This window comes from Zootoca vivipara, chromosome 9 (assembly GCF_963506605.1).
Source record: "Zootoca vivipara chromosome 9, rZooViv1.1, whole genome shotgun sequence".
NCBI lineage: Eukaryota > Metazoa > Chordata > Lepidosauria > Squamata > Lacertidae > Zootoca > Zootoca vivipara.
In genome coordinates, this window is record NC_083284.1 from 41392820 (window position 1) to 41419837 (window position 27018).

General features: G+C 44.0%; 1 protein-coding gene across 1 annotated transcript in view; it reads right to left on the reverse strand.

The window, feature by feature from the left end:
- PDGFC (platelet derived growth factor C) overlaps window positions 1–27018 on the reverse strand; it is a 124204-nt gene that overhangs the window by 53914 nt on the left and 43272 nt on the right. The window contains exon 2 of the mRNA XM_035111586.2: window positions 1098–1293. Within this exon, the coding sequence (XP_034967477.1) occupies window positions 1098–1293 (196 nt within the window). The remainder of the gene's footprint in view (window positions 1–1097; window positions 1294–27018) is intronic.

Consider the following 27018-nt stretch of genomic DNA (forward strand, 5'->3'; position numbering starts at 1 on the left):
TGCGCATTGTAAATATGAGCAGTGACTTACTTTTGGGGTGGAGAATTAAAGGTGTAATCAGATTATTATTTTTAAGCTTTCCCCCCGTTACATTAGGGCATGCAGAGTCTTAGATTGCAGTGCATTTGTACAGCATATTTCAGTCCTAACCAGTGGTTTACTAATTCAAACCTAAGACAGTGTGTGTGAAAGAAAGAAAACATTAACCCATATTTATTTGCATCCTTTTCTATTTAAATGATTCAGGTACAATATGCACAAATCCATTAAAGGTGGTGCATGATTTAGTATCCTTGATATAAATGGAATTGATATGCATATAATTCTTTTTGAATTGCACCCAGTTGTAAGTCTCTTTCATATATAAGCTGTGGATATGTCATCAAAGGGCATTTAGCAATTTATAGATTTAATTTTAATCAGGTGTGTAAACAATACAGGAGAACCCATTTTCTCGCATCAGGGATAATCTGAAAATATGGATGGTGTGAATTCATTGTGTCTATACCATACAGTCATTCAAATCATATATTTGTCACTCTTCCAGTTATCTAAATTTTTAACTATTCAGAGATTTTATGTACATACTGTGTAATGTGATGCACTACAGAACTTTTTCAAAGGTGTTAATCATTTTCTCAGCAATAATTTAATTTTAATGGTACACAGCCATCTGAAATAGCACTGATGAGTAATCTCATTAAACCAGTAGGCCTGCTGAATAATCAGGTTATGCCCCAAAGTACTTAACAACATATTTAACTCTTTGACTTCACACATTCTGCAAGGGATGTAAAGAAATGATTATTGTATACACAAGCAATTTTAACTCCATTGTGAAGGTTATATCAATGCTTTGTGGAATCGAAAGTTACCCACAAATACCAATAGATATTATTGTGTTGTTGTTGTTGTTGTTGTTTTTTAAAAAAATATGGCACTGGGTTTATATACATAAAGGTTTATAGACGCTATGCAGGGTGCAGAGGTCTAATTAAAAATCTGAAATGACAGAACATTGTTGAGGGCAAAGTTTGTAGTACGCCATCCATCACCACTTCTAATAGGCTTATATGAACTCAGCAATAGTAACTTACTTGCATATGTCATCTTCTGGGTCCTCAAGCCCAAACCTTTCATCAAAAGTGAGCTGTATCAACACATTCTCCTCAACTGCTACTAATCGCCACACCAGTACTGTGTTACGGGGATAAGTATATGGGAACTTTGGGCTGTGAATACTTCCATTATCAGATACTGTAATAATCTTCTCATGTTGTGGTTCTTGTACCCCTATAACAAAAAGAAATACACAAAAAATAGAACCATCAATGATTCGTACAATCAAGAATACACTGAACAAGATGATCCAGAAAACTACTTTAGATGCACTTAATGGGATTTTGAATTTTTCTTTTCACTTGTAGACACCAAACCATATCAATTTTCCACTTTCAAAATAGGTTTAAGATGCTGCTTGAGAATTAAGTCCAAATTTCTCCTGGATGTTCAGAACAAGTCCCACTGTTTTTAGAATAAAAGGTGGCATTACCACTGGTATAAAATAGAGAGAAATAGAAAACTTCTCCGGTAGTTTCTTAAAAGATGGGGATATATTACCGAAAGCATAAATGCAAATACTAATAGTTACATGGTAAAGAAACTATAATATTCAGATAACAGTGCTGATCCTCAAATAAATTATGTTTTCTGTCTCTAGTCAGATAATTTAGTAGTACAAAGAAATGCTAAGCAATTTAGGTTATTTGGGTTATTTGAGAGAACATTTGTTTCTATGTCAACCTGCTGTTCTGCTCCATGGAGATGCCCACCACTACAGATGGGTGATGTCCAAAGCAGCAAGGAGGTCAACAGTCCCAAGGATCCAGGCAGTCAGGGTGGTGAGGCAAAGCAGGATCAGCACTTTGGAGAGAGACCAAGGTGAGGGTTTCAGGACCACGGTTAGTGATCTTGCAGCTGAGATAGAACATGCAAGTTGTCTCAGTGGTGTCTCAGTGATATCCTTTCTTATCACAGCTCCACATGGGACAGATTAGGGAATGGATCCATCTGACTTTGCACCTGAGGATTCCTGGTCTGTGGCCATGATACTGTAGCTATTTTAATTTCCTACGTATGACCTACACAGCAAGACACAGTAATGTTAGGGTTCCTTAGGATATGAAATCAGGATCAGATTACATAGCTTCTTCCTGGCCAACAAGATATATCAGAATGGGATTGTTACATCTGAGATGATTCAGTTATACTTGGTGTCAGGAACAGTAATTATTTGTTTCAGTGATTATTGGTATCAGGAATAGTCATTTTAAGAATTCTTAACTCTGGCATTTAGTTATAACATTCATTACAGGTAGGTAGCTGTGTTGGTCTGACATAGTTGAAACAAAATTTTAAAAATTCTGTAATTTTTCCTGTAAGACCAATTGCAGTAGTTAACAGTCGTCAAAAGGTTTACCTCACCTATCAGCCAATCACCCATTCCCACCATCCTTCTGAGTAATACCCCTCCCCACCCTCTCACTATATATAAGGGTCTGGTGACTTCTGTTTCAGTGTATCTGAAGAAGTGTGCATGCACACAAAAGCTCATACCAATGACAAACATAGTTGGTCTCTAAGGTGCTACTGGAAGTTTTAACGTTGTCAACCTCCAATCTCTAACCACAGCACTCTCTCAAAAAGGGTTATTGTACTCTCACTTGACAATATCAGAATGCACAGTTTTACTTACCTTTCATCATTATTATTTTAGTTAACATGAAGCATAAAATTACAATGAGAGAAATAAAAAGCAGCATCTCTACTGCTTCATATATCGGCCTCAGCTGACATAACATGTCAGCATATTTATGTTACTTGATTACAGATAATCTATAACAAAAAGGCAGTCATTCCTAGGTCAGAAATCCAAGGAGCTACTTTACCTCTTGGTCAGAAAAATGCAGCATCAAATTCATCTTTTGCCAGCTCAGTGATTGAACAGTCTTACAATAGCTTTGATGGCATACTTATGGCTGTGAATTAGCCCCAGGCCACAACTTGATCCAGGATGATAGAATAATAGGTCAGGCTTGTCATCACAGGTAATGCACATCTGGGTGTTTTGAAACCATCTGGGGTTATCAGAAATAATTGTGAGGAGTGTAGCCTGACCATTAGAACTTATATGGCATAGGAACAGATTTACAGAGGATTATATGGTGGCGCTGTGGTTAAACCACTGAGCCTAGGGCTTGCTGATCAGAAGGTCGGCGGTTCGAATCCCTGTGACGGGGTGAGCTCCCGTTGCTTGGTCCCAGCTTCTGCCAACCTAGCAGTTCGAAAGCACGTCAAAATGCAAGTAGATAAATAGGAACCGCTACAGCGGGAAGGTAAACGGCGTTTCCATGTGCTGCTCTGGTTTGCCAGAAGTGGCTTTGTCATGCTGGCCACATGACCTGGAAGCTATACGCCGGCTCCCTCGGCCAATAATGCGAGATGAGCACGCAACCCCAGAGTCGGTCACGACTGGACCTAATGGTCAGGGGTCCCTTTACCTATATGCAACTTAAATATATTAGTAATGCTACATTAAAACCTAAAAGTGAAAATCAGGAAAACTAATGAAGCTAAATTTGTTTCTGTATTAAGTACTAATTTAGTATTAAATTTTCCAGAAATGAAACATTAATTGAGAGAAGGCATATAGGACTTGTTGACTCCTGCACAAACTACCTGCAATATTTCTTGGAACACATCACATGAAAATTGTCTGATTAAGAATGTTGCTGAGTTTTGTAGTTCCTTGGCTCAGAATACAAACTTGGTAACTAATGCAATGAAAGGATGAGTATTAAGCCTCCAAGTGGTTCTCTGACTCAAATATTAATCCAATACAAGAATTATTTTCCCCACCCTGTAGCTGCTTTGCAGCAACTCCTGTGATAATGTGTGCAAGGAAAGACTCCTCTGTGTACGTCAAGTACCCTGGAAAAGCTACATTTCCTAGACCTTCTGGTGCCAGGAATGTTTTCTTACAGGATTCTAGGTGCCAGGAAGAAGGGAAGAGGGAGACATACACACATGAACACCCCCTCCTGTATGAACAACCATCACCAGTTAAATATAATATAGGAGCTCATCAACTATAAAACCAATTTACAAGTCTCAATGAAAATGAGAACTTCTTCCTAAGCATTCTCTGCTTTTAGTTGTAATTACTCATGTCAATCTCAACTGATCCTGTGCGCTGTGGGTTAAACCACAGAGTCTAGGGCTTGCTGATCAGAAGGTCGGCGGTTCGAATCCCTGCAACGGGGTGAGCTCCCTTTGCTTGATCCCAGCTCCTGCCAACCTAGCAGTTCGAAAGCACATCAAAGTGCAAGTAGATAAATAGGGACCGCTCTGGCAGGAAGGTAAACGGTGTTTCCGTGCGCTGCTCTGGTTCACCAGAAGCAGCTTTGTCATACTGGCCACATGACCCAGAAGCTGTCTGCGGACAAACGCCAGCTCCCTCGGCCTATAGAGCGAGATGAGCGCGCAACCACAGAGTCGGACACGACTGGACCTGATGGTCATGGGCCACTTTGCCTTTACCAACCTGCCCCCATGCCTTAAGGTCTTTGGAGAAGCCCAACTAAGGGTCCTTGAGTACGATGAAAAGTATAGGTGCCCTCTTTATTGGTGGTTCTAGTTCTATGTAATGTTCTCCCTACTGTGGTGTACCTAGCCACATCATTGTTTTTTTGTTAGGAAACAGGTGAAGATTCATGTCTTTCAGCAGGCTGCTGGAAGAAGGAAACTGTAACTGGGTAATTTATGGATAGTTTGATGCTGCTGCTTTTATTATGAGTTGTACTGAAATGTTTTTGTTTTTTAAGTTCTTGTGTTCTGCCCTTTGCTGTTTATTATGTTGTAATCCAACTTTGTGGTCTTTTGGTGAAGGGGGCATATAAGTTCTTATTAAATAAATAGAAAATAAATAAATAAATAAATAACAGATCATATTTGCGTGTGTGATCCAACCTCAATTTCACTGAAGTAGTGTGGATATATGAAAAAGAAAATAAACCACTAAGGCCCCTGTGGAAATAAATTACTTCAGGATTGTAGCGCAAGGCTGGTATTAAGTGTGTTGTTCAGCATGTCATCATCAATTCCATTAGGAACAAGTCTGAGACACAGGTAAACACAAATCCATCAAGAGTTTTCCAGAATGCTCATATAATCTGTTATTCTATTGCAATTGGAGCCAGTATTTAGTGTGGAAATATTAGCTTAAATATCTTCTGAAGAAATGTTTGACAAATTTGACAGGTACAAAGCAAATGAGGTACCTAAATTAAGAATCTCCTCCTTGTACTCTGTTTTTGCTTCATAGGCTATATTATTTTAGTTGTTTAGCTTAAGGCCATCTGTGTGCATACTGAGAAAACTGATTCTTTGGGTAGAAAACACTTCTCAACCTGAAAAACAGCACAAAAAATCAGGGTTGCCATATATCCTCTTTTTCCAGGACACGTCCTCTTTTTCAGGGGTATGTAAAATGAGTGTCATCATGGTGATCCAATGCTAAAAGTAGAATGGCAAATGTGTCCTCTTTTTTGCTCTTCAAAATATGGCACCCCTGTAAAAATGATCTTAAGAGTTCCAGCAGAAATCTTAGTGACCCATTTTAACATAATTAAGGTATCTGGTTTTGGCATTTCAACAACTGTCCTGTATGTGTATATACTGGTAGACAAGCACACAAACACAACACACCTGTGAGCACCAAATATACTTGGGGAAGGGCCTTAGAGCGGTGGTGGCACATCTGATCTGCATGCAGAATGTCACAAATCCAATCACCAGCAGCTCCAGGTAGGGAAACACCCTACGTCTGAATCCCTAGAGCAGGTATCCCCAAACTGCGGCCTTACTTTAAACGAGCATGCATAAAATTACACTGGCAAGAAAGGAATGAAATATTTGCAAACTGAATGGCAGATATATTATGCCAATATAAATCCTGAGAAGGAGGGGGGAAATGCAGTGGTGCCCTTTCTACTGGGTACTACATTAAAAGAAAACCAACTTTCCATTCAAATAGCAGCTTTTCTTTTCAGAAAGAAGTGACAAGGGAACTTTTGTAGGTACAGCATATATCATTGAAAACACTTTGGAATTTCTTTAAAGCACTATTACGCATTGGCTCCATAACCAAGCAAAGAAAACTGAATTCATGTCAGGTAACAGAATTAGATAAGCCTTGCTATCGTAAACAAAAGCTGAAAACCTTAACTGGGCAAGTATAGTCATGCCGATCTCAAAGTAGATCTCTTCCCCCTTAGGCACCATTTATTTCAGAAAGAACAGGCCTCATATTTGGAAAGACAAACAGTCATTGTCATCCTATATAATCATTATAATCCTCATTATAATTCTATGAGGATTATGGTGACAACTCCTGAAAGTTTATCAACCTTGGTATGAAGCTAAGGTTGAATTTGTGAGAATAAAAGATGGAAAAGATACTTCAAAGTATGAAAGTGGATATATTAATGAATATGCATTTTAAAGTATTTTAGAGCATTTCTGAACTGGAATTAAAAAACAACAACATGGCAAAACACAGGCTAATATTTATGTTTTGTGGTATAAAAGTGACGATTTGGATTTTTACACAGTACAATAACTTCTACAAGGCATGGCTAGGAATCACAAGAATGTTCCTTATCTTATCTTAATTCAAAGAAAAGTATTTGTGTACTGTTCCTAAGAAACAGTTCATGTGGATGTAGCAAACCATTTCTGTGTCATGACCTGCAATTTTACCACCACACTGCACCGCTCTGTGTGTGCGTTGATAAACTGTGGCACAGTTAAAGATTCAATGACCACATGAGAGATCTTCACACATTAAAATCAGTGTGCAATGCTATACAATGAAACTTTATCTGATGTGTTGGGGTGCCAAGGCAAACATAGATACACCATATGTAGAGTGTTTATCCCCCATCCACCAGCAAACAACATATTTTCTCCCTTATTTCCAAAGTGGAAACTGTTTGTATAATTTGTTGAGAAATCTATCCCTAGAAGAATTCTATATGGAACAATGCAGTCCATAATGAACAAGAATTTTAACATCACCCTAGCCACGGATACCAACATGTTATGCCAAACACCCTATCCAAATATGATGTGGGCATAATTTCAAATCTCAGAGCTATAAATGTTTTCCTCAATGCACCAAATTAATTCGAAAAAGTAATATGGAAGACCAGAATCAGATTTCAAAGAATAATGTAATGGTGAGAACGGCAAAGTTTGAAGGTGCTTTAAAAGTATAGCGCAAATGGTGCCATAGATACCTATCTTCACTTAAGAGGGGCATGCATGGAAAAGAGGAAACAGGAAACAGCTGCTTTCTGGCCTGATTAGTCAATGTTTATTAGACTAGAAAGGGGATGGGCCAGAATTTAGGGGTAGAGAATCTGCTTTACATGCAGAAGGTCCCAGGGCAGGGAGAAGCCAGGAAAAGGGAGGGAGGAGACACCACCATGGTGTGTGTGTGTGTGTGTGTGTGTGTGTCAGGAGAAAAAACCACGGAAAAAATGGTGCCAAAAAGAGGGGGGAAATGGTGATTGTGCCGATCCAAGCGGCGACTCCAGAACTGTCCGCGGGCCGGATCCAGAGGGCATTTGGGCCTGATCCAGCCCGCGGCCCTTAGTTTGTCAACCTCTGGTCCAAACAATGCCTCCAGGAAGAGAAAACCTATGCACATAACAGAGGAGGTGTTGTCTTGTTTCATTCTAAGTAGATACGCATGCACACATTGGCTGAGACACATTTCCTGTCAATCCATCCACTTTTAATGAAATAGTGGAAAGACAATCCTGGTTGCCCCCTGTGTGGACAGATCTTCTGCTGTGACTTCCCTTTCTCAAATGTGTGACTTCCTAAGCCAATGATAAGTTTGTCTCCATTTCCTATTCCAAATCTGAAGCAAACTCTGGACAATACATGGAAGGGAAATACTTTTTTTAAAATATCCTTAACTAAAAAGTGTGTTTTCACATGCTACAGAGGCTCACCTTTGACAACCCCTTGATTTAGATCATGCTTATTACAGTGGTACCTCGGTTTATGAACACAATTGGTTCCAGAAGTCTGTTCATAAACTGAAGCGAACTTTCCCATTGAAAGTAATGGAAAGTGGATTAATCTGTTCCAGACGGTCCGCAGAGTACTTAACTGAAGCGTTCATAAACTGAAACAAACTTTCCCATTGAACGTAATGGAAAGTGGATTAATCCGTTCCAGACGGGTCTGTGGAGTACTCAACCTGAAGCGTACTTAACCCGAAGCATGGGTGTAATTGGTTCCGGAAGTCTGTTCATAAACTGAAGCGTTCATAAACTGAAGTGAACTTTCCCATTGAAAGTAATGGAAAGTGAATTAATCCGCTCCAGGTGGGTCTGCGGCGTTCGTAAACCGAAAATTCGTAAATCGAGGTGTTCATAAACTGAGGTTCCACTGTACTAGAAAAACAAACAACTTGCCTTTTGATTCCAGGTAGTAAAATTAACCAAAATGAGCTTAAAATGTGTTACTTTTAAATGTGTCGCCAACTTTCACCTTATTTTCTGGCTTTCCCTCAAAGAAAAGGAGGGCAATCAAAACAGGGTTTCATAACAGTCCTCCAATAAAGTAACAGCCCAAGGTGATTCCAAACCAAATTCTTTTGAAAAACTATCTCAGTCCACAGCTCCTCAACATCCTTTCCCCTTAGATAATAATTTTAGGTGTTTTGTGTATGTCTGATGTGGCACATTATACACAACTAGAGCAACCATGGCTTAGCAATAAAAAAGCAAACAATGAAAGCTATCAGAGGAAAACACAGCCACTTTGCTCCTCCACTGTTATGTCATGCTTTAGTTTAACATGTCATCCAAATTTAAACTTGCAATTTAACTTTCTCAAGACAAACCATGAGCTGTAAATAAGGTTCATTCTATGGTATGGCTTAGTGTTATGTGTGAATTCTGTCAATGTGTGAGGATATATATATTCAACACAGGTGGGTTTTGAAAATGTAAATCTGCTCCACTTCCCAGTGGGGAGCAGTTGCAGTGGACCACGTGGCCACCGCCTCCTCTCCGGGGGCGGCGTACTAAGTCCTGCATCTCCTGGAGATTCCCGGCCATGTCATTTACCTGCCAGCCAACCTTCTAGTTGGGGGGGCGTGGCCAGGCCCCATTTAAACTGAGGTGCAAGCCGGAGAGCTTCCTCTTGGCTCGCTTCCTTGATCTCCCACCCTCCCTCCCTCTCAATAATCAGGTTTCGATTTTGGCCTTGCTATGGACCTCGGTTGGTCGCCGTTGAGGGGCCTGGTAGGAATTTTCCCACTTGGCAAATTGGCCCCAACCATGTGGTTTTCACCTGCCTCGTAGCAATTGTCACAACTTTCTAAGGTTTGGCGGTTAGGCATTGGTTGATCTTATGATGGGGGAGGGGAGGTGTGGCCATCACCTGCCCCTCCAAGCTTAAGGGTATTCCGTTAAAGGAATCCAGGGGTGTGGATCTTGTCCGAAGTCCGGGGCTGGGCTAGGGCCATGCCACGACCCCATCAGGAACCCTGGGGGAGTTCGAGTTGGTTTGCATCAACTCGAGTTGGTTTGCATCCCCTACTGGTGGTTGACTCTTACTGGACTCCCTGTGTGACGGGCAGGAATCAAATAAAGTAAAGTTGTGGCTCCCCCAGGGTTCTGGATGGGATCGTGGCATGGCCCCTCAACAGGTGACCAATCATAGTCCATAGCAAGGGCAAGATGGTGAACACATGAAAATAGGGTGGGAGATCCAACGCAGGAGGAAATAAGGAGAAAGAGCCCCCCAGTCATGCGGCGGTTTAAATTAGGTAAATCAAGGTCCCCGGGCCAACCGGATTGGTCAGCCGTGGGGCGTGATGCAGCTGGAACTCCCAGTGATGCGGGCAGCATCTCTCCCCCCCTGGCTGTACATGGGGAGTACACGTGGCCAGCCTGCAACCCCGCCCCTCTGGGAGGGGGAGCAATTTCTCAGACTGATTTTAGGTTAATCACTTACCCACATCCGTATAATGGGACCAATGTCCTCCAGATTATACAAATGCAATATACTCCATGCATGTTCTGCTTGTATTTTAGTAAGTGAACAGAATACACACTGACTTTATCTGCTGTGTCCCTCTTCATCTTCAATTTATTACATTTTGTTTTTAATGTTTTTTTTGTTTTTGACCTACTGCAAAATATCCTGAGCGTTGTATACAGACAGACAGACATTTTATATGCACCACTTTTATCAGTCACTTTCTGCTTGTTGACTTCATTACTGTTTGCCAAGACAAATTGCTCACAAACAGGGCAGACTCTCTTAATTTTCATTTGCAGTGTTAGAGTTAGTGCTGCAAGAAGCATGCCATAGAAACAAAACAATCCATACAATAATTCTAGATAGGCTTGCATATGACTGGCATCATTTTAGTGTACTTAGTTCTCAATGCAACAGCTGTTTATTAATGTTGCTTATTATTTAACAACTGTAATGCATTTTCTGCAAGAAGAACATTATTAGTATATAAGTTATAGCAATGTTGTTTAACTGACTAGTAATTCATTTTATTGTATCAATGGAAGGGGGGAATCTACCATCTTTACTGCATTACAGCTGACATCTCTTTATGCCAGCTGCCTTAATCTCAATTAGTTTTTAATGACAGATCTGTCAAACGGGATTACGCTAACAGAACACACAAATTTCGAAATCAATGACTGCTTCATTGTTTCTCTTTAGAGAGCTGTATAAATATAAAACAATTGCCTGAAATTTCAACAATGTTTGTTCTAAATCAGCTATGGGTTGTCACTTTAAATATGAATATGGAAAAGCTGGAAAGGCCTCATTTGTCCATATTAAAAGTGGCCATCTACATATATACAGCAACATTGCAAGCTTCACAAGCTGCTTCTGCCAATTCCAGACACTGATTGGTCACCAATTAGTTGATGCTGACATATTCTAGACTAGAGCTGCAAATAAGTCCTCAGAAAATACTAGCCCACAGTTTTCCCTAGCCTGCTGGTACATTATATAGAAGTGTTAGGTCATTTATTTGTAAGGCCTCGTTGGACAGCCATTTTGCTTTCTTGCATTTCCTTTTCCTTGGGATGGTTTTCGTTGCTGCCTCCTGTATAATGTTACGAGCCTCCATCCATAGTTCTTCAGGCACTCTGTCCACCAAATCTAAATCCTTAAACCTGTTCCTCACTTCCACTGTGTATTCATAAGGGATTTGATTCAGATTGTATCTTACTGGCCCAGTGGTTTTTCCTACTTTCTTCAGTTTAAGCTGGAATTTTGCTATAAGAAGCTGATGATCTGAGTTACAGTCAGCTCCAGGTCTTGTTTTTGCTGACTGTATGGAGCTTCTCCATCTTTGGCTGCAGAGAATATAATCAATCTGATTTCGATGCTGTCCATTTGGTGATATCCATGTGTAGAGTCGTCTCTTGTGTTGTTGGAATAGAGTGTTTGTGATGACCAGCTTGTTCTCTTGACAGAACTCTATTAGCCTTTGCCCTGCTTCATTTTGAACTCCAAGGCCAAACTTGCCAGTTGTTCCTTTTATCTCTTGATTCCCTACTTTAGCATTCCAGTCCCCTGTAATGAGAAGAACATCCTTCTTTGGTGTCATTTCTAGAAGGTGTTGTAGGTCTTCATAGAATTGGTCAATTTCACTTTCTTCAGCACCGGTAGTTGGTGCATAAACTTGGATTACTGTGATGTTAAAAGGTCTGCCTTGGATTCGTATCGAGATCATTCTGTCATTTTTGAGATTGCATCCCATTACAGCTTTTGCCACTCTTTTGTTGACTATGAGGGCCACTCCATTTCTGCTACAGGATTCTTGCCCACAGTAGTAGATATGATAGTCATCCGAACTGAATTCGCCCATTCCCTTCCATTTTAGTTCACTGATGCCCAGGATGTCGATATTTATTCTTGTCATCTCATTTTTGACCACATCCAGCTTACCTCCACTCATGGTTCTTACATTCCAGGTTCCTATGCAATATTTTTCTTTACAGCATCGGACTTTCCTTTCGCTTCCAGGCATATCCGCAACTGAGCGTCCTTTCGGCTTTGGCCCAGCCGCTTCATCAGCTCTGAATCTACTTGTACTTGTCCTCCGCTCTTCCTCAGTAGCATGTTGGACGCCTTCCGACCTGAGGGGCTCATCTTCCAGCGTCATAACTTTTATATGCCTGTTGTCTTTGTCCATGGAGTTTTCTTGGCAGGGATACTGGAGTGGCTTGCCAGTTCCTTCTCCAGGTGGATCACGTTTAGTCAAAACTCTCCACTATGACCTGTCCATCTTGGGTGGCCCTGCATGGCATAGCTCATAGCTTCTCTGAGTTATTCAAGCCCCTTCGCCACGACAAGGCATTGATCCATGAAGGGGATCAAGCAAAATGCAAGAGGAGGCAAGCAAAATGCAAGGGAGATAGGGAAAGATACAGGAAACTGAATGCAGATTTCCAAAAAACAGCAAGGAGAGACAAGAGGGTCTTCTTAAATGAGCAATGCAAAGAAATAGAGGAAAACAATAGAATGGGGAAAACCAGAGATCTGTTCAAGAAAATTGGAGATATGAAAGGAACATTTCGTACAAAGATTACCATAATCAAGGACAAAAGTGGTAAGGACCTAACAGAAGCAGAAGACATCAAGAAGAGGTGGCAAGAATACACAGAGGAATTATACCAGAAAGATATGGAGGTCTCGTACACCTCAGGTAGTGTGGTTGCTGACCTTGAGCCAGACATCTTGGAGAGTGAAGTCAAATGGGCCTTAGAAAGCATTGCTAATAACAAGGCCAGTGGAAGTGATGATATTCCAGCTGAACTGTTTAAAATTTTAAAAGATGATGCTGTTAAGGTGCTACACCCAATATGCCAGCAAGTTTGGAAAACTCAGCAATGGCCAGAGGATTGGAGAAGATCAGTCTACATCCCAATTCCAAAGAAGGGCAGTGCCAAAGAATGCTGCAACTACCGCACAATTGCGCTCATTTCACACGCTAGCAAGGTTATGCTTAAAATTCTACAAGGCAGGCTTAGGCAGTATGTGGACCGAGAACTCCCAGAAGTGCAAGCTGGATTTCGAAAGGGCAGAGGAACCAGAGACCAAATAGCAAACATGCGCTGGATTATGGAGAAAGCTAGAGAGTTCCAGAAAAACGTCTACTTCTGCTTCATTGACTATGCAAAAGCCTTTGACTGTGTCGACCACAGCAAACTATGGCAAGTTCTTAAAGAAATGGGAGTGCCTGATCACCTCATCTGTCTCCTGAGAAATCTCTATGTGGGACAAGAAGCTACAGTTAGAACTGGATATGGAACAACTGATTGGTTCAAAATTGGGAAAGGAGTACGACAAGGTTGTATATTGTCTCCCTGCTTATTTAACTTATATGCAGAATTCATCATGCGAAAGGCTGGACTAGATGAATCCCAAGCCGGAATTAAGATTGCTGGAAGAAATATCAACAACCTCAGATATGCAGATGACACAACCTTGATGGCAGAAAGCGAGGAGGAATTAAAGAACCTTTTAATGAGGGTGAAAGAGGAGAGCGCAAAATATGGTCTGAAGCTCAACATCAAAAAAACCAAGATCATGGCCACTGGTCCCATCACCTCCTGGCAAATAGAAGGGGAAGAAATGGAGGCAGTGAGAGATTTTACTTTCTTGGGCTCCTTGATCACTGCAGATGGTGACAGCAGTCACGAAATTAAAAGACGCCTGCTTCTTGGGAGAAAAGCAATGACAAACCTAGACAGCATCTTAAAAAGCAGAGACATCACCTTGCCGACAAAGGTCCGTATAGTTAAAGCTATGGTTTTCCCAGTAGTGATGTATGGAAGTGAGAGTTGGACCATAAAGAAGGCTGATCGCCGAAGAATTGATGCTTTTGAATTATGGTGCTGGAGGAGACTCTTGAGAGTCCCATGGACTGCAAGAAGATCAAACCTATCCATTCTTAAGGAAATCAGCCCTGAGTGCTCCCTGGAAGGACGGATCGTGAAGCTGAGGCTCCAATACTTTGGCCACCTCATGAGAAGAGAAGAATCCTTGGAAAAGACCCTGATGTTGGGAAAGATTGAGGGCACTAGGAGAAGGGGACGACAGAGGACAAGATGGTTGGACAGTGTTCTCGAAGCTACGAACATGAGTTTGACCAAACTGCGGGAGGCAGTGCAAGACAGGAGTGCCTGGCGTGCTATGGTCCATGGGGTCACGAAGAGTCGGACACGACTAAACGACTAAACAACAACAAGGTCATTTATAGTCCTCATGTAACAACTGCTGCTGCTGCTACTTTTGGAAAGTTTAACTTGTTTTCTGGAAGCAACTTGCTATTACTGTCAGTGACCAGAGATGTGACTGTTTAGAAGCTTACCTAGAATATAATGAACTGAACACAGTTTAGCTCTACATTCAACCAGAAGTGGATTGTTTTGGTCACCTCTCTCATGTGTACTGGCTGTGTTGACATAACAAGAAGTTAAGAGCACTGGCATATTGTCAATGTCAATAAGTTAAGAGCACTGGCATATTAAAGGGACCCAGGTGGCGCTGTGGGCTAAACCACTGAGCCTAGGGCTTGCTGATCAGAAGGTCGGCGGTTCGAATCCCTGTGACCGGGTGAGCTCCCGTTGCTTGGTCCCAGCTCCTGCCAACCTAGCAGTTCGAAAGCACATCAAAATGCAAGTAGATAAATAGGAACCGCTATAGCGGGAAGGTAAACGGTGTTTCCATGTTCCCTGCTCTGGTTTGCCAGAAGCGGCTTTGTCATGCTGGCCACATGACCTGGAAGCTATAAGCCAGCTCCCTCGGCCAATAATGTGAGATGAGCGCGCAACCCCAGAGTCGGTCACGACTGGACCTAATGGTCAGGGGTCCCTTTACCTTTACTGGCATATTAAATTGTGCAATAAACTTTGCCAGTGCATGAAATCCCATTGTTCCTCCTTTTGCATGAATTGCTAAACAAGCCAGAAAGTGGATAGCTTAAAATGATGTTTGCACCCAAGATCACAAAATGAAACACACACTCCCTCTTTATCCTAGCTTTTGACAGATGAGATACATATCTTTAGGATTCACCTTATTCCTGTGAGTGTAAGTTGTTTGACACTGTTTTCAACGTAAGAGTTTTAATAGTTGTAATCCACTCTGGAACATTAAGATGAAGAGAAGTTAAAGAATACTCCTAAATACTTGGCTTGTGGCACCCGTAACAAGTAGCATTTATAGAAAGAGAGCAAGCAAGGTAGATGCACATCATTCTTGTATTTGATTACCAACATTCTGCAGCAGAATGCAACCCTTTTATCATTATGGGAGAGGATGTGGATGAGGAAGGAGGGATTGAATCACCCCTGGAACACAAGCATCTAATAAACTTTTATACCTTCTTTTTGTTTACACAATCCACCATGGCACTGCATGAAAGAATCCCGAGCATTTCAAAACATTTAAGAGCAGATCCGAAACAATTATTAGGTTGCATACATAACTGAACCAAACATTTTATTTCCAGAATACCACAAAGTCAGTTTTATTTTAAAAAATAAAATGAAAATCAGAGAGCAAAAAGCTGTAACAGCTGTTTAAAGTAGGAGGCTTCAAGAAGGCGTTGTAATATGCCACATTAAAGCAAGGTGTTATCTATACATCAAAGCATTGCTGTCAAGAAAGAAATATGAAGTGTTGGATGCCAAATCTACTCTGTCTGAATCATAAATTGGGGGGGGGGGGGTAGGAACTAGGCTGGCCAAGCAAAAGGTTTGTTAATGGCAGTTTTTTAAAAACTATAATAAAACAATGTATTTGCATTACTGTAAAACCAAATGAAAATACACATAACCTCCTGGGCTCTAATATAAGGGGAAAGCTCTAGTGAACATTGTTATAAAGTCTATTTTTGCCCCATTTGCTTTTACTCTCACAATCATTTCAGAGAAAGGTTTTTATTGTTGCTGTTTATTCCATTTCTTTTGTAAAATAGAAAACAAAAAATATAAATCATTTCTAACAGATACTTTTGTAAACAAATAAGTACACTGTATATTTATGAGTATCCTAGGATATTTGAAAAATGACATTTTAGTGAAGCAATGTTTTCCCCCCACAACAATCAATTGTAAACTTTCAAATCAGTACCCATATTTTTTGTACTTGCCAATTTAGCCATGAGAGTCAAATCCCACATATTGCCTAGCTCTTCTGTTCTTGGTGATACTTTCGGTTGTCCCCATTCTTTTTGATAAAGTGTTACTTTGTTTCACTTACATGAGAGTTAGAAAGATTGCATATTAGACATTTATATACATAAATCCATATTTTATAGCCATCTGCCAAGATATGGAGATGGTATTCTGAGCCCTGTCTGATTTGATTTCCTTGCTACAGTTGAAGGGATAAACATGTGGCTATTAATAATTATTAATCTTTTCCTACAAAAACTATGGCTTATTTATTTATTTATTTATTTATTTATTTATTGCATCAACACCACTGCTTATTCAGACAGTTCACCCTTCCGTTTTTATTGAAATATATTGTTTTATTTTTTTCTCCAAACAATTTCAAACTGTTTGTTTCATACAGCCAACCCCTGATCTGAAATGAAAACGTGCTGCATGACTTGCTGTTGTGTTCCCTGGTTGTCAATTTAAGATCTGTTTAGAGTATCTATGTCTCTGAGAAGGGAACAGTACAACAGGCAGATGAATAAAATGCTCTTCAATTTAAATATTACCACTACCCAAAAGCAGCTTTAAAAAAAATAAGTTTCCCCAATCAGATTTGGTTTTGGGTTTTTTGAGGGGTGTTTGTGTGTGTGTGTGTAACTTCGAAGTGTTTTTTTTAAATAAGCAAACCCAACCCTTATCCCTAGTACCCACCAGGCCAACAGCTCTTATGGCTTCCTGACACATATATTAATGCTCAGACAGGCTCATAGGTTTGTAGGCTTAAGTATTAAAATAAGTCGTAGCAGCAGGCTGCCTTGCTCTCTTCTCTGCCTGACTCTTGGGTGGCTATAATAAGGCATTGATAATTTAATCAAAAATTGCCCCTTCCAAAGTGGTATTTCTTCTTGGCAAAGACAGATAATCCACCTATATATGCACCTAGGCAAGTTAAGCAATGCATATTAGGAAACCAGGAACCGGCAAACTAACACCCTTCCTGAGGCATGGATTAATCTCCACCCCAATCCTGAAAGGGAATCTTAACTGAGGAAACCACCCAGTTCTTAATAGGAAACTCACTAGTATGGAGTAAACCCCAGTCTGCCTTCTAGATGATTGGAGAAATCCTCGTCCTACTGCACCATACAGGGACTTTGGCAAAACACACTTCTTCTCCACTGGACTTTTCATAAGCACTACAGGCCACCTTCCTTGCAAGGAGACGGGACCAGGAAGTGCCAAGGTAAAGAATTCCATTGCCTAGCTCTATTCCTAACTTGGAGTAACTGCATGGCACAGTTGAGGATCACACAAAAACCTTAAAAACAAATTTCCTAGCCCACACTGTTGGTTCTTCCCAACATGCACACAACACTGCTTCAAAGGCATCGCCAAACACAGCATAGGAAATGTTATACTCTATTCCAGGCATGTCAAACCTGCGGCCCTCCAGATGTTTTGGCCTACAACTCCCATGATCCCTAGCTAGCAGGACCAGTGGTTGGGGAAGATGGGAATTGTAGTCCAAAACATCTGGAGGGCCGCAGGTTTGACATGCCTGCTCTATTCTATCTCCTTCTAAACATCTGTTCAGGGTTTCAGCAGCTTAGCTCTACCTACCTTTTCTACTATCTAGAAAATTGGTATCTAAAATGCCACCTGCATAGTGATCAGACCATACATTACTACATTTCACCGTCTCTCTCACAGACCAAACACCCTTCCCTCCCTCTTTAGAACATCTACCCTCCCAGCCATTCATTTTCACAGACTGACACGCATACCTTTTTCATGCACAGACCACACACAGAGACCTCTCTCCCCCCCCTGCCCAAGTGCATCTCTTTCCCACCCCTTTCACATAAGCACACACCTCCCCTCTTTCTTTAAGTACCCCACCTTTGCATGGAAACCAGTTTGGTGTCATCACAAACAAAAAGCAGTAGATGCAAGAAGAAAGAAAGAAAGAAAGAAAGAAATCTAATGATGCATCGACCACTGCCAATATTCATACTACAAATCCAGCCCTGACTGATTTCAGTAGCCAGGAGAGAGAAGCATCTAAGGGAGAAGATGGTAGACCTAAGTCCATAGCTGCCAAGTTATCCCTTATTTTAAGGGATTTTCCCTTATGCTGAATAGGCTTCCTCGCGAGAAAAGGGAAAACTTGGCAGCTATGCCTAAGTCCTCCAGGAAGCATTTCATTTTGTGCAACCTGAGGAGGCTGACAAAGTATCACAGGCTTCCTCATCCTCGGCCCTCCAGATGTTTTTGGCCTACAACTCCCATGATCCTTAGCTAGCAGGACCAATGGTCAGGGATGATGGGAATTGTAGCCTCAAAACATCTAAAGGGCCGAGGTTGAGGAAGCCTGATCTAGAACAACAAGACCAGAAGGTGTCATGGCTACATTCATCTCTAGCTCTATTTTCCAAGTAAGAGCAGATATGAACAATTACAAAACACAATACAAATTTGACAGAGCAGGTCTTTTGGGGTATGCCTCTTCCCGCCCAAAAACTCTTAATGACAAAGCATAAAATTGGTCTTTCATTCCTACAAAGAGGAGAGACCATTTATAACCCAAACTTGAGTACACAGTGATCGCTCCATGACCGGCCCCAAATCATGTTTCCCATTTTTAGTACAGAAGACTTTTGCTAAGCAGGGAACTACTATATAATTTGTACATCTGAGAATGATGGTTACAGCGGGTAGAAGTGTGTATGTATGCAGAAATGAAGTATGTCTAATAGGATCTGGGAGAAAGGAACAAGATTGTGAACAAATGTGTCAGCTGCTCCTGCCTGCCCTCGGCTTTTCTGGACACAAGAAAACATGCACCACATCCTTTTGTTGATTGTGTATGATGCCATTAAAGGTAAAGGGGCCCCTGACCATCAGGTCCAGTTGTGTCCGACTCTGGGGTTGCGGCGCTTATCTCGCTCTATAGGCCGAGGGAGCCGGCATTTGTCCGCAGACAGCTTCCAGGTCATGTGGCCAGCATGAGAAAGCCACTTCTGGCGAACCAGAGCAGCGCACGGAAATGCCGTTAACCTTCCCGCTGGAGTGGTCCCTATTTATCTACTTGCACTTTGATGTGCTTTCGAACTGCTAGGTGGGCAGGCCATTACTATGTTTTAAATAACACATAATTGAAAAGGGGGGAAATGAAGGGGAAAAGCATGAACAAGATTTTATTAGAGAGTGCTGGCTGAAGTCTCTGAAACACATTACTCACTAACTGCTTATTATTATCATCCACATTTTGTACAAGAGGTCTAGATAGAGAGGGAATTATAAAACTCCAAGATAACCATTGTGCAGTTAAAACATTACCAATTAACGGTGGAGCAGATGCAAATCTGAACTATTTAGACTGGCATTTTCCCACCAGAAACTCCCATCACAACAAGAGGAAAACACCACTGTAGCCTTCATAACACTATGTATTTATTTTGTTGTAGTTTAGTTGGCTTTGAAATTGTGCTGTGGGCTGCTATGGGAACCTTTGGCAAGAAAGCATCTCAAAAATAGTGTCAGGTAAACTGTTGTAGTCACAGATAAACCAAGTGTCCACAGAGATTCCTTTCAACTCTGTGAGTTTAATGGTTATTTACCTCTGAACAAAGGAAAGCTTGGAAAATTAATTGAAGATTCAAACTATCACCCACTCTTCTGAAATTCCTATGTACACTGCCCATGAGTTCACAATCTGCCTAGGCTTGCAGATATTTATTAAAACAATAAATAATTAGCAAAATAATAGTTCCAGCCTACAGAGCTATTTCCCTATCAATACCTGAATGTTTAGGCTAGCCTCATAAGTTTGATGACACAACTTACTGGAATCCCTCTCATCTGCCATTGTTTTCTTTTATTTCATTTACACTACAGCTGGTACTGTGGATGCATTCCAGATGTCACATAAAACACAGCTGCAAAAACTGCCCTGTGTCTGTTCAAAGTCTCAAAGCATACTCCTCAGCAAAGGAGTGTATTAATTCTATATATGGTAAATTAAAAGAAAACTGATAACAAAGGTCAATTTTAAAAGGACACACAGGTTGTATGTAATGTGATATTAAGGCAGTAACCTAACTCAAGATTTAATTTCAATTGCATACATTGCATGCAAGGAGAAAAGTAAACACAGGATCCAAACTTGTGTCCAGAGTTTGCAAAATGCTGAGAAATACCCTTTAATAGCTAATTACCGCTATAGCTCTGGCTCCAGTTAGTAAACCCAGCTGAATTAAAGCCAAGTGTTCAAATTTTATGGAGAGGATAAAGTAGTCTGTAAGGATGCTGACAGTTAAGGAGCTCAGGTGGATTCAGTGAAAAGAAAGGGAATCCTACAAAGAGTAGGTGAGATTTTCCCACCCAAATATAAATCTAGATGACCCAAATTGGTGATAAGACCCTCAGTATTATCTTGGGCCAAAGCAATGCCAAGACACTTGGATGACCTTAAAAGTTTGCATGAGAGTTGCACAGTTACCAGCATCAGGGATGCCTATGAACAAAGTCTACATAGTGCACAACACAGAAAAGCATAGACCTATCTTTTTTGTATTGCGGAAAGAGACCAAACAGCAATACATTCTTACATCATATGAAATAAATGCTTATTACACGCATCCAACTTTAGGCTAGGAAAAATGAAGACATCTGCTCAACATCCACCATTCATCTGCATAATCCCATAGCTGTCCATACCAATAATAATAATTAATAATTATTATTTATTTGTACCCCGCCCAACCAGCTGGGTCTCCCTAGCCACTCTTGAGTGGCTTCCAGCAAAAATTAAAATACAATACAATGTCACAGATTAAAAACTTCCCTAAACAGGGCTGCCTTCAGATGTTTTCTAAATGTCAGATACTTGTTTATCTCTTTGACCTCTGATGGGAGGGCATTCCACAGGGCAGGCTCCATTACCGAGAAGGCCCTCTGCCTGGTTCCCTGTAGCTTTGCTTCTTGCAGTGAGGGAGCCGCTAGAAGGCCCTTGGCACTGGACCTCAGTGTCCGAGCAGAAAGATGGTGATGGAGACACTCCTTCAGGTATACTGCACCAAGGCCATTTAGGGCTTTAAAGGTCAGCACCAACACTTTGAATTGTGCTCGGAAACGTACTGGGAGCCAATGTAGGTCTTTCAGGACCGGTGTTATATCGTCTTGGCAGCCGCTCCCAGTCACCAGTCTAGCTGCTGCATTCTGGATTAGTTGTAGTTTCCGAGTCACCTTCAAAGGTAGCCCCACGTAGAGCGCATTGCAGTAGTCCAAGCGGGAGATAACTAGAGCATGCACCACTCTGGAGAGACAGTCTGCAGGCAGGTAGGGTCTCAGCCTGCGTACCAGATAGAGCTGGTAGACAGCTGCCCTGGATACAGAGTTGACCTGTGCCTCCATGGACAGCTGTGAGTCCAAAATGACTCCCAGGCTGCACACCTGGTCCTTCAGGGGCACAGTTACCCCATTCAGGACCAGGGAGTCCTCCACACCAGCCCGCCCCCTGTCCCCCATGAACAGTACTTCTGTCTTGTCAGGATTCAACCTCAATCCATTAGCCACCATCCATCCGCCAACTGCCTCCAGGCACTCACGCCTCCTTGCAGTATTTTACAAAATTCTAGCTGCTACAATCCCAGCAGTCAGCAAAAAGTTGACAGTGTAATTCAATACATGTCTGATTTAATGGAACCTACTCCCAGATAAGTATAAGCACCCTAGCATAACATTCTGATCATCCTATAGAGCAGTGTTTCCCAACCTTGTGCCTCCAGCTGTTTTCGGACTACAATTCCCATCATTCCTGACCACTGGTCTTGCTAGCTAGGGATGATGGGAGTTGTAGTCCCAAAACATCTGGAGGCACAAGGTTGGGAAACACTGCTATAGAGATGCAAATAAGTTATTAGTAGTATTAATGGCAGAACAATCCTATGATAAGGGTGGGAGCAAAACCATAGTGGAGATACTACAACTTGCTAGTTCTTTGCAGCTGAATGTGTGACTGCTTCTTCCCTCCCTTCTCCATATTTTGGAACTAGTCCCAGGACTGGTGTAGTTAGAAGCCATTTTGAGGTGTATGGATTCAAGACTGCCTCTGACATTACCTTTTCCCTCCCATCTGGCTCTTGACGGGTTTGTAATGGTGGTGGGCTCCTCAGGGGTGTATGTGAGCCTCATCAGCAAATTCTTGTGTCTTCCAAGTTCTTTAACATCTTTATGAAGTCATTATGCAAGGCTATCAGGAGGCTTGGAGTAAGATACCATCAATATGCTGATGTCGTGCAACTCTGTTTCTCTTTGCTATGTGAATCAGGCTGCTCAGGAGCTAGGCCAGGCATCAGCAACCTCCAGCCCATGGGCTGGATACGGCCCAAAGGGCAGCTATTTATCTGGCCCACAGGCTGCCCGTGAACTGAGCCACCCGCTCGGCAAGACCCCTGCGCGCTGCGGTAAACCGGCACAATGCGGCGCAGGGACTCGCCAAGCGGTGCCGGAAATCGTGTCTACGCAGCCGCAGAAGCGATTTCTGGTGCTGCAGACATTTTGGAAATGGACAGCCAGCACTGGAAACCGCTTCTGCGCAGCCACGGACATGCGCAGAAGCAATTTCTGGTGCTGCGCTGCCCATTTCCAAAATGTCTGCAGTGTCAGAAATCGCTTCTGCGCAGCCACGGACATGCGCAGAAGCAAGCCATTTCTGGTGTTCCGGACATGGGCAGCACGGCACCGGAAATCGCTTCTGCACCTGTGCGGCCCATGTCCGGCCCACTGATGATTTTCCGGCCCACGGATGATTTTCTGGCCCACGGGCAGAAAATGTTGCCGACGCCTAAGCTAGGCTAATGCTTAAATCTGGCAATTCACTAGATGAGAGACAATAAGCTGAAGTGAATCCTGTCAAGACAGAAGCATCATGTCACAGTGGCCGGAGTGGACTACTTCAGAGTAACGACGCTACGCAGCTCTGCATTTTATTCTTTTATTGGTGCTGCGTATTTACAGTGCTCAAGTCATTGCTATTTACACGGAGCGATGTTGTCAGTCGGTTTCAGAACCTCCTAATGGCTTTTGGCGCGTCTTTCTCCAACACAAAAGCTTTGGCAGACCCATCCTCTTGCCCCTCCTCTTCCTGCGTAATTCTGGAGTTGGGGGGATGGGTCTTCCCCCCTTACTTGCCCCTTCCTGTCCCACCTGGGACCCTGGCTCCTCTACCTTGCCTGAGCCTCGGACACGACTTCCTGCTTCCCCACTGGAATCGGAACTCTCCCTGCTTTCCCCTTTGCTCGGGGACGGGCTTGAACTCAGGAGGGGAGGGACTTCGCGATATCCCCTGTCCCTCACATCCACCCCCCTCCCAAGCTCTCCTTCACCCCTCCCCAGGCCCCCCCCATGTGTCGGTGACGACTGGAAGCCTAAAAACTCGGTGCTCTCCGAGCCCGTTGGTGTGAACACCTCCCCCCAGTCCTGCGAGCCCCCCCCTTCCGCCTGGGAGGACGGGAATCCCAAAAAGTCCGTGGCGTCAGAGCTGGTGGGGGTAAAAATGTTTTGCCAATCTGCTCCTTCCTCTGACTGGGTGGATCTTGGCGACACCCATACCTCATCCTCTGGTTCCTCAAACTCCGCTTCCCAGCGCCATGGTGAGCTGTTCTCCCGTGCCTCCTCCTCCTCCCCCTCCCTTTCCATGTGCCAGGGCTTGGGTCTGTGGGGAAAGAGGGCGTGAAATTCTTCCACCAAGAATTCCTCCTGTATCTGAGTGGCGGGAACCCATTCATTCTGGGACGGTGGAGCATCCTCCCATGCCATGAGGTACTCCAGGCCCCCCACCCCCCACCTTGAATCCAGGATGGCCGTGGCCTCATTGAGTTGCTCCCTGCTTTCCCTCTCCCCCCCTCCCTCGGGGGTTTGTTCGCTGTCTCTGAGCCTGCTGCTTTCCCTGTACGGCGACAGCAGCGATCTATGAAACACTGGATGCACCCTCATGTCCTCTGGCAGTGCCAGCCTGTATGCCACCGGGTTGACCTGTTGCGTGACCGTGAAGGGGCCCAGCCATTTGGGTGCCAGCTTTTTGCACCTCCCTCTGGTGGGAAGGCCCTCCGAGGACAACCACACCTTGTCCCCCACCCTGATGACCTCCCCTTGTCGCCTGTGGCGATCTGCCCCCTTTTTGTACGCTTCCTTGGCCCTCTCCAAGTGTTCTCTGAGCTGCTGGTGCACCGTCTCCAGTTCCTCTGCCCAATCCTCAGCCTGTGGGCCCTCCTCCTCCTCCTCCCTCTCCCTCTCTGGGAAAGATCTGAGGTCGCGCCCGTAATTGGCCTTAAAGGGCGACACCCCTGTGGAGACGTGCACTGCATTGTTGTAGGCAAATTCTGCTAGTGGCAAGCGATCCACCCAGTCCGTTTGCCGCTGGCTGACGTAGCATCTCAGGTACTGCTGCAGAATGGCGTTGACCCTCTCCGCTTGTCCGTTGGTCTGCGGGTGTCTAGCCGTCGACAAGCTGACCTCCACCTGCAGGAGGTTCATGAGCCGCCGCCAGAACCTGGAAACAAATTGGCGGCCACGATCCGAAATAACCCTTAAAGGTAATCCATGCAGTCTGAAAATGTGATCAACAAACAGTTTGGCTGTCTCTTCTGCCGAGACTGCCCTGGCACACGGTATAAAGTGACACATTTTGGACATGAGGTCCACCACCACCAACACTGCAGTCTTACCCCTGGACGAAGGCAGATCTGTGATGAAGTCCATGGACACCACTTCCCACGGCCTGTGTGGTGTGGCTAAGGGCTCCAGCAACCCTGGTGGCGCTGCTCTGACCACCTTCGCCCGCTGGCAGGTGGTACAGCCCCTTACATAGTCTCGAACATCTTCCCTCACCCCTGGCCACCAGAAGTGTCTCATGACTAGGTGAGTGGTCTTGTCCCTTCCAAAATGCCCCGCTGTAGGGTTGTCGTGCATCTGCTTGAGGACCGTACGTCGAAGCTGGGTGGTGGGTAGGTACAGCGCACCCTTGTAGAAAAGCAGCCCTCTGCGTTCTGCAAAGTCTTTTGCCTGCTCCCTCCCCCCTCTCAGTTCTCTGAAGATGCGGTTGGCAAATTCATCCGCTGCCGTCAGTGCTGTGAGTTCTGCCTCGCTCACCACTGCTGCTCCGCAGGACCATGCCGACGGGGGGAAAATGTGCCTTGGGGCTGGTGGCGCCTCCTCCTCCATGTACTCTGGCTTGCGGGAGAGGGCATCCGCCCTGACATTCTGCTCTCCTGGGATGTAGTGTATGGAGAAGTTGAAGTTCGAGAAGAACTCCGCCCACCGTATCTGCCGCTGGTTGAGCACCCTGGCAGTTCTCCAGAACTCCAGGTTCTTGTGGTCTGTGCACACCTGGATGGGGTGCTTGGCGCCCACCAGGAAGTGTCTCCAGTGCTGGAACGCCGCGTGGATCGCAAGAAGTTCCCGATCAAAAACTGTGTAGTTTCGCTCGGGCTGGGTCAACTTCCTGGAGAAGAAGGCACAGGGTCTCCACTCTCTGTTGGCGTCCAGTTGCAACAAAATGGCGCCCACAGCCTTATCAGAAGCATCTGTTTCAATGCGTAGGGGCGCGTCCTGAACCACGTGGAACAGGTTCTGGTCTGAGGCGAACACCCTCTTGAGGCTTTCGAACGCTGCTTGCGCCTCTGGTGTCCACCTGAACTTCTGCTTGCCTCTCAGGCAGTCAGTGATGGGAGCCGTAACTCGAGAGAAGTTCTTGATGAACTTCCTGTAGAAGTTGGCAAAGCCTAGTAGGCGTTGGGCATCTTTGCGCGTCCTGGGGCTGTGCCAGTCCAGGATGGTCTGCACCTTGTCCTTGTCCATTGCCAGCCCCTTGTCTGACAGCTTGTAGCCCAGGAAGTCCACCTCCTTGGTGTGAAACTTGCACTTCTCCAGCTTCACATACAGGTGGTTCTCCTTCAGGCGCTGTAACACCTCCCTGACGTCCTTCACGTGCTGCACTGGGTCGTTGGAGTAAATAAGGATGTCATCCAGAAAGACCAAGCATTTCCTGAAGAGTAGGGACCCCAGGACGTGGTGCATGAAGGCCTGGAAGCATGCTGAGCCCCCTTGCAACCCGAAGGGCATCACCAGATATTCAAAAGAGCCCAGAGGCGTGAACATCGTGGTTTTCCACTCATCGCCTTCCCGGATCCTGATCAAGTTGTACGCCCCCCTCAGGTCTAGCTTGGTGAAAATCTTGCCTCTGCGTGCCGCTGTCAGGAGATCATCCACTCTGGGCATGGGGAAAGCCACTGGCTCTGTCACCGAATTCAGCCGTCTAAAATCCACCACAAGACGGCACTGTTGCGTGTCTTTCTTGTCCACCCAGAAGACCGGGCTGCCCCCTGCTGCCTTGCTTTCTCTGATGAACCCCCGCTTGAGGTTCTTGTCGATAAAAGCGCGCAGATCCTCCAGTTCCTGGTCTGACATGGCGTACAGCTTGGCTGGGGGTATAGTTGCCCCAGGCACCAGGTTGATCTGGCAGTCAAAAGGCCTGTGTGGGGGCAGGTGGTCGGACTCCGCTTCACTGAAGACCTCCTGCAGGTCCCAGTATGGTTTGGGTATCGCCTCACCCCCTTTGACGTGCATGGTGGCCACCGTGGCTATCGGAGGCCCCTCCCCTGGTTGGTGCTGCATGCAATGTTCCAGGCAAAAGTCCGATCCAAAAGTGATGCATCTCTGA